We start from the raw sequence: 12,793 nt of genomic DNA, 5'->3' as shown, positions 1-12,793 counted from the left end.
GTCACAGTTTATTCATTGCAGTCCTCATCTGGACGAGCTCACGCTGACTCTGGCACAAACACCTCACTGACAGTCTCTATCCATACCTTGAATTTCGTTTCACAATATACTGATAGAAACGAATAAGGGAACACATGAAAGTACAAGTGTTCCTTTATATATTTCCAAAATTTCACTCACAGAGCAATACATACCTTGTGAAGAAACCTGGAAAAAATAAAGGAACACTTGTACTTTCATGTGTTCCCTTATTCGCTTCTATCAGTATATTTCCATGACAAGTTATTTTTTAACTTATTGATAATAATAATACTTTGTAATAAATATAATTTATCATATAATGGAAGGTGTTATCAGTGCAATAAGGCAATCTGATAAACTTGGTATCCAAATCTGATAAATATGCAACTTAGGTCAATACACGAACTACTTTTACAAAACTCCTTACAGTCCCGATTTTGTTGTTCTTTGTGAACAGACAAAGTCTTATTTTAAGCACATCACTTTGTAATAAATATAATGTAACAATTTTTGTGACGATTTAATCATAATATTTCGTTCTCCGTAATAATTTAATCATAATATTTGGTAATAAATATAATTTAACAATATTTGTGACAATATAATCATACTATTTCGAAATAAACATAATGTAACAATTTGTGTGAGAATCATAATATTGCATAATAAATATAATATAACAATTTATGTGACAATATAAATATTTCGTAACAAATATAATATAACAATTTTTGTGACAATCATAATATTTTGGAATAAATATAATATACCAATTTTTGTGACAATATATTAATAATATTTTGTAATAAATATAACAATTTTTGTGACAATATAATCATAATTTTCGTTATAAAGTTAACAATTTTTGTGACAATATAATCAATTTGGGTCAGAAACAAAATGGAATCAAATTTGTGTTGACAGTGTGACAAGCTCATTCCATGAAATTTGGTCTCATAGCACTCAGTTTTGATGGGATAAGGAACAAAATTAAAAGGTATTCTATAAACATCAATTTTTTTAGTCATTTGATTTTTAAAATTTTAACAATTTTCTAACAAAGTAAAATCTCACAAGATTTCAATGAGACGGTTTATTTATGCATTGATTTAAAACTGAAACAAGCATTAAGAGAATACAGTTATTTTACATTCTTTACACAGAGCAACAATTATCCAATGTGCCTTGAGAAAAATACACTTCTTCAGAATCATCAGACTACCTGAACAACGAAATGTGGGACAAATACTAGGATTTATCATGCAAGTGGTGATTAAATATTGTGTTTATAAGAAAAGAAAACTACAATGCCGTCTGGTGATTCCGCCCACCTAAGCACATCGATCGCAACACGGCAACTAACGTCTCTTATTTTTAATGGTTTACGTGACAAAACATGCTGGTATGCATCATATTTACCTTGAAATATAAGTTTTATAAGATTCTATAAGTTTCTATAAGATTCTAAAGCTATATTATGCCATACGGTTGACCTAACCGGCGTTCTGACTACATCGCTTGCTGTCCGGTAATTCTGCGCAGCAACTGATGCGCATAACATCCAGCTGGAGATCCGAAGTATGGAAGCGTATTTAGGGCAAGATTATGTTCAATAATCACTTCATCAATGTAAGGAAGAGTGTTTCATATTAAATCCAAGTATGAATAATGAAGAAAAAGGTTTCAAAGTCTGAAGAAAACGAAATTTCATAAAACTGTCAATTTATCTGTCAATTACTGTTATTTACTTACCTTTAGTGATTAAAAGCCAGTCCCTTGTAGAAATGTCCCAATTTCAAGCGTAAATGTGGTAGCAGACGATGTTTACCTCGATACAGAAGTACGCTACTGCAGCTGCGCAGAATTACCGGACAAGCGGAATTACCGGACTCGCTTGTGTATCTTACTTCAGCAGTATCTTGAGGAAAACAATTCTATGCCAGTCTGTTTCAGTAAAACTATAGTTTTCAGAAAAGATTATGGTAGGAAAAATGTAAAAGGAGGGCACTGGCTTTTTACAATTGCATATTTTGTCATGCTTATGATAATAAATATTTGTCAGTTTGGTTATTTGACAAGAAAATACAAATATTTGTGTTGTTATAAGTGCGCAATTTTCATGCTTATGATAATAATAATAATTATTTGTCAGACAGTTTGGTTATCGGACTAGAAAATACAAATATTTGTGTCTATAAGTGCCCAATTTTCATGCTTATGATAATAATAATTATTTGTCAGACAGATTGGTTATTTGACACGAAAATACAAATATCCGCTATATAATTTTTTCAGGAGATAAACATACAATGTATTCTGTTTACAATAGAGAACCTGGTTACCTGTAGATTTAAGCTTGCTCAAATGAGTTTGAGGTTGAGCACACAGACAAGAAAAGATAAATATCATCTATTTATCAGTAAATAATTAATGGCACAGAGACAGGCACAGACTAAATCTAGTATGGATTCATTTAGAATCAACTCAGTAGGGATGATGTTCCCCTAAAGCACTGTCTGACAGCTCATTGACATGTTATGAATTGTTCAGCAACAACAGGGGTCAGATACTAGTTCCCTGTGTACTAGTCATATAGATACTAGAAAAAAATACTTCAGTTGACAATATGACATAGAGAAGTGAGGTGAGGTGAAATTGGGTTTAACGTCGTGCTTGAGGATATTTCGCTCATATGACGACGTGCATGTGTGTGTATGTGTATGTGCGGATGCTTGTACTAGCCCAGACTGAAGCTGGTTTTATAGTGCTAGCCCACTGACATACCATGCCGCAGTGAAGCATGAATACCCCACTCAGACACATTATACTGACTCCAAGCCGACCAGTCCTCGTTGTACCCATTAATGCCGAGCGCCAGGCAGGGACCAACAAGTACAATATTTTAACGTCTTTTGGTATGACGCGGCCGGGGATCGAACCCGCGACCTTCCGCTCTCCGGGCAGACGCTCTAACCACTACACCACGGAGGCGGTCTATGACATAGAGATGTGTCATAGAGATGATCATACTTCGTTGTTATTGGAACACTCGCTAAACTGAATTTGGAACTGAAAATGTGATCTGAGATTGAGGAAGAACTGAGACGTCATGAGGAGCTTTCAAGCTCTTCCACTTACCAAAATAATGTATGCAACGCACGAATACAGTGCTGTCCAGACAGGTCCCTCGTCCACTACACCACAAAAAATAGTTAGTAAGGTATTATCCTCAGGGTGCCAGATAATTTTTCAACATCAGGAGTTACTTATGCCTTATTTTTTCAAAATAGGAGTACTGGAAAAACTTGCGAGTACATTTAGAGTACTGAATTTAATGGCGTATCAGTAATCTTGTGTTTCGTTTCATATATGCACCACAACATTGCTACTCTTGTGTAAACAGGTCAATACTTTTTTCAGAAAATGATTCTGAGACCGTACACCATTGCTGTGGTGCGTATCTGCTACATTTTCTAAATTATTTCAAACTGTATCGTGCATATTTTTTATCAATACATACGCCAATACGGCCCTTATGTGGCGCCCTGATCCTGTTAACAAACTGAAAATATTGGGAAAACAAATGACGCTAACATCCACTCATTTACACACTCCAGTGTGCGAAATAGCCACTAGCCTGCTAGCATGTGGCTACTAAAAATACAGTCGGGCCAGTAAATCTCCATAGTCACTGGCCAGACTGGCTAGTGAATTTTCATTGGCCATTTTGTAAATATATCACTCTCTCTGAGTTGTTTAGTTAGAACACACTTTTAAATCATGCAAGAATATGGCCTGAAAAAATGTTCATCATATTAGCAGCTTAATGATGAAACCCATGACTACATGAAAATTTCTCACAAGTGAATTATGTTGTGGGCTAGTAACTTTCAGGCATAGCTAGCCCCACTGGCTAGCTTAATTTGGAAACTATTTTGAACACTGAGTGTATGTAAATAGGAAGATAGAAGTGGTATTAAGCTTCCATAGTCCCGGTCCACTAAACATTTGTAATGTTATGACATATCGTAACTCTATACTACACCATTGGCTTCCCGAATGACGTACTGCTACAAATGCTTTGTGGAAAGGGTCGCAGGTTTCCTCTGTCCAAACAGATGTCAGGTTGAAAACAATGAATAACTTTAAAACTTTCCACTATTATTCAAAGATAATAATATGAATTGTCATGTGATACCCAGCCAAAATATACTACCCATCAAAAGTTTAGACTCACTAAAGCACTCACTATTTGTTATGCATGCCGGCATATGTGCGGTTACATCGAAGATGAATTTCTCCACTAACTTTGGGGAACCAACTGCAAACTTTATGCAGATGAATTCAACGAGGATCATGCATTAAATTGCTAAAAAGCATGTGCAAATATCGTGCATGTGACCAGCTGTGCTGTGGTGTAAAATTTTGTTAAAAATTCGCCAATTCTCACTCAGTTTCATCCTTTTTTTTTTACCCACGACAATAATCTTTTCAACGTTACAAATTTGTTTTACAATACATCAGTTCATGTGTAAACAGTACCTTTAAACAGTATGGAAAATTTTGCAAAATCTAGTTTTAGAAGAGTTGACTTGGTTACATTCACACAAGTGAGTCTAAACTTTTGGTGGGGAGTATACATTGGTTTAATTTGAAATCCAAATCATTATGATTACGAAATGATAACAACTCAATGACTAAGAATGTTATTTGGCTCGAGTCCCTGAATGACAAATTCAGTTACCATGGTAACAATGCAGTAAATCTTCAATATGTTAAAACAGAAGCAATGAAATCAGCCACAAGTTTGAAAGAATCCATTCCAAACAAAAAGGATCCACAATAACGATTCAACCTGAATATATTTTTATTCAATATTGTGATTGATAATGCTTTGGTGGGAATAATTCAAAGTGATAGATCACATCGAAATTCAAACCAGCTTTGGCCTCTGTAATATTCTCCTTACAACAATCTTTCTTATTAAACCTACAATATTCAATTTATGACATCTACATATTTTATTTTGGGAGTTACGGAATCATTTCCAGTTGTATCGGTTTTATCAGAAACCTATAAAAATGGAAATTAAACAAAAGTCTTGCAGAATGAGATGTTTTCGGGTGATATTGCATGAATAATTGTACATGAAGCTGTGAAATTGTACAAAGCAGAGAGACAAACTGCATTGAGACATCACAGTGCAAAACAGTGATAAAACTTTCTAAATGAATGAATAGTCATGTTTCACAGAGAAAAATTAAACAAACACCTGAATGCATTAAAGTATATTCTTGATTGACATGTTGCCAAGTATGAATATTTATTGAAATTAAATATTTTAGAATGTTGATACCTGGCTTTTTTTTCAAATATACACTGGAACTAAAAGATGTAAAGTAACAGAAAAAAAAATATTCATGACAAAAAACTAATTTATTGGAACAGAAAAACTGCAATATTATACTTTCACTTTTGTACAATCTGACTTCAAAGCAACAAGTCTTTGTTTTCATCCTTAATGCCAAACACCAGCCAGGGAAACAACAAGTACCATTTTTTACCTCTTTACCGCCTCCGTGGTGTAGTGGTTAGAACGTCCGCCCGGAGAGCGGAAGGTCACAGGTTCGAACCCCGACCGGTCAAACCAAAATATTGTACTTGTTGGTCCCTGCCTGGCGCTTGACATTAATGGGTACAACAAGGACTAGTCCATTCTCTTCCCACAGAGGTTACTCCTGTCATATCTTCCTACGTAACCTCTGTTCTAATATGGCCATATTTCCCCGGTCCTCGTAAAATCCCCTAGCGGCAAAAGATCGCAACACGAATTATCTCCCTTCTTTCTATCCAATCAGAACACGTGTTACATCGACTTAGATTCAATTTGACTAACACAAGCAAATGCGGGGCCACAAATATCCCCCATCTGCCGGGGAATTGTGTTGATGTTACACACAAGACGTTTAATGGCTAGCTTGTCCGTTGTCAACGAGGGCGATGGAGACGCCATTGATACGCCATTACATGACTGAGTTCTGTCTAGAAGCAACGTTTGCGCATCGCGCTCGGGAAGAGGTTCTAGTTTTCCCGAAGCATACGGAAATTACCGAGGCCTTGCGAATGATCACTTTTGAAACAACGTCACTGATTGCACAACTAAATCGGCTTGTCTCCAATCACGAGCCTTGAACGCTGACACCAAGAAAGGGTCGTATTAGAACAGAGGTTATGTAGGAAGATATGACAGGAGTAACCTCTGTGGGAAGAGAATGGGACTAGTCAGCTCGGAGTCAGTATAATGTGTCTGAGTGGGGTATTCATACTTCACTGCGGCATGGTATCTCAGTGGGCTAGCCCTATAAAACCAGCTTCAGTCTGGGCTAGTACAAGCAGCCGCACATAAACACGCATGCACGTTGTCATATGACTTATGAGCGAAATATTCTCAAGCATGACGTTAAACCCAATTTCACCTCACCGCACTTTAAAGCACGAGCTGAGATTTGAACCACCACCCCCCTTCCGATCCTCGGATTGACACACCACCCTGGAGCACCAAGACACTTGACGAGACCCAAGGGATTGAAAATATTGATTACTAGTTCTGTAACGATTCAATCGTGTATTTGGTGAATCGAACCATATCCCTTCATGAATTCAATTCATTATTCGTGGTGACTAGAATCTAATATGTATGAATATGAAGACAATGTTCTTACTGGAACTAGTTTGTTGTTCATGTAAGCCAGATACGCGAAATTGAATATATCCCAGCCATGCCATAGCGTAAATTGTATTATTTTGAGGTAAGCCTCTCATGAGACATTATTAGGCAACAAGCAGCATTGTTCACAATGTGTTGCTTTGTTTTGTTTTATAAAAAGTATAATAAATGTTTCAATTTAAGCAATTACATGACATGATTGTAATTCTAATTCCTAGATGTTAAACATAAAGTATTCATGAAATAACATTCGTATTCATTACTAGATATTCGTTAAACGTATAACATTCGCCTCAGAGTGTATTTGCTACAGACATATTGACTTCCCAAACAAAACTACCATTACCAAGCTCATCAATAACAAAACATGCTCGTCCATACATGCTGCTGCAGATACTATCTGCATGACAGATACTATCTGCAGCCCCGATGCTGTATATTTCTGTATAACTGATGAAACTAATAATAGGTTATAAATTCTGGAGGAACATGAGAAGGAAATGAACTCCAGTATCCTAGGTCACGTTGGACGAGAACTTAATTGAATCAGGAAGTCTGGCTCTCTGATGATGATTTGCGTGAGTCTCGCATCGTTGCTGCTGTTTGGGATTTGTCTTGGATTCCACGCTACTAGTACACTTTGCAGGCAAACTGGGAAAAAAGTCATGATTTTCTCCAAATTGAGATTTTTTTAAAGCTTTTAGTTTTACAAAGTAGCAGGAATTTGAAACAGTCTTGCATACAGCTTGGGATTTAACATCTGTTATATTCGGGATTACACTTTCTCTGTAACCTTTTTTGGTTAAGTCCCATTCGGGATTCAAACCCACACCCTCCTAGTCAGGCACCTAATCTTGCATTGTGATTTCAAGTAACTGGTTTAAACTTCATTATGAACATATGTTATGAAAATATGCCTCAAAGAGGAGGTCAAGAGTTTAATGTTTATTTTTTAATTCAGTTGAAAGCACTGACGACTTTTTCATAATCTATCATTGTGCTGTAGATGCAGTTAAATGTGTTTAAACAAGATAAAATGAAATTAATTAAGGAAATGTTCCAAGTGACTTGACCACAGTGATAATGAAGGTCCGGGTTAGAATGACTGACTGACTGACTGAGTTTGGTTTTATGCCGCTTTTAGCAATATTCCAGCAACATCATGGCGGGGGACACCAGAAATGGGCTTCACACATTGTGCCCATGTGGGGATTCGAACCCGGGTCTTCGGCGTGACGAGCCAACGCTTTAACCATTAGGCTACCCCACCGCACCCCGGGTTAGAATGAACCTTCAGTAACCTATGCTTGTCGTAAGAGGTGACTACCCGCGAAGATCCGGGTTAGAATGAACCTTCAGTAACCTATGCTTGTCGTAAGAGGCGACTACCCGTGAAGATCTGGGTTAGAATGATCTTCAGTAACCTATGCTTGTCGTAAGAGGCGACTACCCATTTTAAGGTCTGGGTTAGAATGAACCTTCAGTAACCCATGCTTGTTGTGAGAGGCGACTAACGGGATCAGGTGGTCAGGCTCGCTGACTTGGTTGACACATGTCCATATTACATATTCGTAGGGGTGGGTATTGCAGAAAATTTTCATATTGCGATATATTGCGATGCAAAAGCATGTATTGCGATATGCATTGCAATATATTGCATGAAGTATTTTTAAACAAAAAACTACTTATAATCGAGTTACTGCTTGATTTATAGAGCAAACCCACAACAAAATCACTATGCTTGATTAAGCTTTAATAACAAATTTTAATCATGATAAAATAAAAATGTGAATAATATTTGGCACAAATGGAACAAGGAAATACCCGAAGATTTCCAAGTGTTATGACGTTTTCCGAATGCATGTCAAAATACCGGTTTTCGATCAGCGTATCGTAAAACGTATCGTTTTCATCTCTGTACAAGTAAATACCGGTAAACCGGTTATATTGCGCAGCCCTACATATTCGTACCAATTTTGGAACATATCAGAAACAACAATACTGTCTTCTAGATCGTCACTGGGGTTGACTTGATGTCACCATTGTTACAGGAACGTGTGTGTGCTATAATGAATAACTTCAGCAGTAATAAGAATTCAATGACCGAAATATGTAATCTGTCTTGAAATATTTCTCTTGTTAATAGATTTGAAACAGCTCTGATACCAGCAAACAGAAGCTTTCTATACATAGAGAATCTCACCCGAGTGTCTTTTGATATCAAATATATCCTCACGAGTTGATAAAGTAACAAATATCCAAGGCTTGCCAAGGATATTTTTACTTTTATCAACAACTTTTGATATACTTGATATCAGAAGACACGAGGGTGAGATTCTATTTATCATCAAAAATCAAAAATGTACATCTCTGAACGCAGTACGGCCATTAGATTTGCAGTGCAGCGATGTCATAACATTGTGATGTCAACAAGTTCATGACGTCATAGCATTGTCAGGGCATTGTACAAAATCTACTGTCAAAACGATATCTCCTAGGAGATATCGTCTGATCTCACACAAGCGATATCTACTGTGGAATACAGTTTTGGATGATAAAATAAATATCAACAATGTAGAACACTACTGCCAAAGTAATGTATAGCAGATGTATAGTTAGTTGGTCTGATATTAGTGGTGTGACGATTCATTGATACGCATCCATGCATCAATCCATGGGCCACCGATACAGTGAATCGATACAAAGTTTTATATTGTAGTATATCCCGAAACGATACTTCAAATGGGCCACGATACATCGATGTTTTACCTTAATATAGCCGAATCGCAATATATGTCAAGAAAGACTTTTGTTTGATGATTAAAATGTATGCATACTTATTTTCCCTTCATAACTTTCTTGCGTCAGGAACTGTGTCAAACATAGCGCTCGCATTTTATTAAGATTCACAAAGTCTGTGTATAAATTTAATTATCTCATTTCTGAATGAACATTGAAAAACGCTGGTGGAATTTGATGAAATACTTTAAAGTGGTTTTGATCGTCAGGAGTTTTATAGTTGGTGTTAGAATTAAAGATTTTGTTGTATTGTGATACTTATCGTATCATCACGCTTGTATCGGGATTTGTATCGTATCGCAGTTTCACTGCACAATACTTTGGCAATATATCGTTGTGACTAAAATTTTAGTATCTTGATGTATCGTATCGCAGGTTGTATGCCAATACCAGCACTATCTGATATAGAGTTTAAAGGTTAACGATTCCACATTTAAACACCACATCAATCCTCAAAGACTTCATTTTGAACCACAGATAATAAAATGAACAAATCTTGATGGAGAGAAATGACAAGATGAAACTTTACTTGCTAATGAGAAACTTTGGCTTGATCTTTGATGAAAATAAAACATAATATAAAAAAATAAAAAAAATAAAATACACAACCCTAATGAACACTAAATATGAAAGATTTTGTACAGCACTTATGATTTTGTCTTAAAATAAGTAACAGTTGGTCTGAAACAGAACTGCTTATAAAATATCATGGATATCGGGAGTACACAATGTAAATCAAAGCTCCAACATGTTGCAGAGAGCATTGTCTGAGGTATCTCCCACCAAGTCGAACAGTTAACGATTAAGTGGTTTCTAGACTATAGCATCAAGACAAGGGTTCCCTTCAACTAATTTGGAATGCTGGCCAGATAAATGACTGATCTTGGTCAGTTGGAGAGTAATTTCTTCCATTGTTCAGTGGACATATCACGGTGCCAGTAAGCATGTTTTGGTTTAAGTAGGCAGGAGTTGCTTCATCCTTTTAAACCCAGGTGCCATTACGAGGCTCTTGCTGTGGTACAGGGAGTCGCAGATTAAAGGGGGCGTTTAATTGGTTTTCGCCTTTAGACATAGATGTCCGCCATATTTTATTGTACAGGGATATGACCAGTTCAATTTTAATATGCCAACAGTAAAGTGTTATTAAATTATTGATTTTGTCAGATAGTGTGATCTGGACCATGACTGTCACAAAGGGGAACCTGTGTCGGTATTCTCTTTGTGTATGGCATCGTCATATGCACAAGTTTTCAGTGGCAAGGTAAAACACGGGCAATGATAAATGCAATATGGTGCATAATATCTCGTTATTAATCCAGCAGGACAATACACGACACACTATAATGACGCTTTACAACAGAAATATTCCATAGTTAGTGGGAATAACAAAAACGCTACTAACACAATGAATAAATTTGAGCAGGACCTGGGCACTTGTAACATGTTGCGATTGCCAATTATTTTCCTATAATTTCACACAAAGAGGTATGCAATACACACAAGAAAATATGGTTATGTTAACAGTATTTTACAAATCACCATATAAGCTCGTTACCATTTTGCAACAATATTACCATATGCCCAACGATCGTTACACTACTATTGCATGCATTGTTGCAAATGCCAACATTGGTTTAAGTTGCCTCATGTATTGTACATTATTACCTCATGCGAAAATGAGATATTGTCTTTATAATTAAGACAGTCATTGGGTGACTTATTGACTGAGATCAAATTTGAGTTCCCTGACAAACAAATGGACTTCGAAGGTTGGAATTATACAAATGTTACAACTGGCAACGGAGTTGTACTTCCCATCTAAAAATGTTTGCTAAAATATGCCAAAAAGAAGTACAGAAATTCTGCAGCTGAGCAAACCAGCCCCCACAGTTAAACCCTCAAATATGAGTGTCAGTCTAGTGCTCAAAAAGTAGCTGAAGGGGAATAGCATATTTTCCTGGAAGCATGATCAAGTTTGATCAGTTATTGTTGTAAATTTTTGATAACCAAATAATACATTGAAAATAATTCTATCATTAACAGTTTTAGACTTTGTATACAATATAGTTTCAAATGAAAAGTTTCATAAAATGTTTCAATAATTGCATGGTTTGAAAGATCTGCCCTTTCACAACGTTAAATCAACTGTGACTTTCATCAAATGTACACATTTATAATTCTAATGACTGTATTTATAACGAAAACTAAGTAATTCTTACAACCAGTTTCTTGTAACCTGGTAATCGCATTTACACTAATATTTTCTTGCATTTCATCAATCAATGTCTGAAGACATACTGTACCACATTCACAGAATCTTCAATGTCGGCCTCCGATTCATGAAGACAAATAATTAAGTAACAGTTTACCTTACTGCATATTGAATTAACACGACAACGTGTAAGCAAACACTGATATGCACATTAAGAGCATTATTCCAAAGGCGACAGTAACCAAATACCAGCAGAAGACGCTGAACAGAATATCATTCGTTATCAGTTGTCATTCAAATGGCATAAGCACAAAGAATAGATCGAATATTCGTGTTCCGACCGATCTTCGCGCTGGATATTGGATTCTAAAATGACGCTTTCAATTCTAGACATTTAATACATAGGCAAAACGTCTCACACAAACGCTGACTTACCTAGCGTGAAAACCAAGCTCGTGAGAAACAGTAAAATAAGCTCCATTGCTCCGCTCTAATATCCACCTGCCATTACATCGCCAGTGTCATCTGCTATTCCTTAACTCACTGCGCATGCGTACTGCGATGTCAACAATGTAGCCGCTTCCCACGACCCCCTTGTCCATTTCAGTCGTTCGGTGTTCAATGCTTCTTCAGGCAATGAGAAGAAATGCACTCGTCTGGATTAACGAACTACGGCTATTTAATCCGAAGGGCGTGTTGGTATAGGAATGTGTTGCCTTTAGAATCAGAATTTATTCTTTGAAAGGACAAAGGCGATGAAGAACTTTCTTTCAAATATATAAGACCGACATATGTACCTAGATACATGAACGTTTTTTGGGGTAAACAATTTAAATGTATGTCTAAGGTTGAAAACTGGAAATGCTGAAATGGCGAAAATATCGACTGTATTTATTGACAGACTAATCACTAATTATAATTTATCTGAAAATGACCAGTAATTGCAATACTGGGATCCACGCATGTTGAATATTATCGACCCATACTATTTTGGTGAGGATATAGCTACTGTTATATGTGGTACTATATTGACT

The 12,793-nt window shown here is 36.4% G+C and overlaps 1 protein-coding gene across 1 annotated transcript in view; it reads right to left on the bottom strand.

Moving 5' to 3' along the window:
- The window catches only part of LOC124256796 (fibroblast growth factor receptor 1-like), a 95,608-nt gene extending 83,314 nt beyond the window's left edge, over positions 1-12,294 (bottom strand). The window contains exon 1 of the mRNA XM_046690753.1: positions 12,195-12,294. Within this exon, the coding sequence (XP_046546709.1) occupies positions 12,195-12,240 (46 nt within the window). The 5' untranslated portion in view covers positions 12,241-12,294. The remainder of the gene's footprint in view (positions 1-12,194) is intronic.
- Positions 12,295-12,793: the final 499 nt, after the last annotated feature.

The sequence above is a fragment of the Haliotis rubra genome, unplaced genomic scaffold, assembly GCF_003918875.1.
Source record: "Haliotis rubra isolate DU_JTF1 unplaced genomic scaffold, ASM391887v1 Scf64, whole genome shotgun sequence".
Lineage (NCBI taxonomy): Eukaryota > Metazoa > Mollusca > Gastropoda > Lepetellida > Haliotidae > Haliotis > Haliotis rubra.
This window is presented reverse-complemented; position numbering and strand designations above follow the sequence as displayed.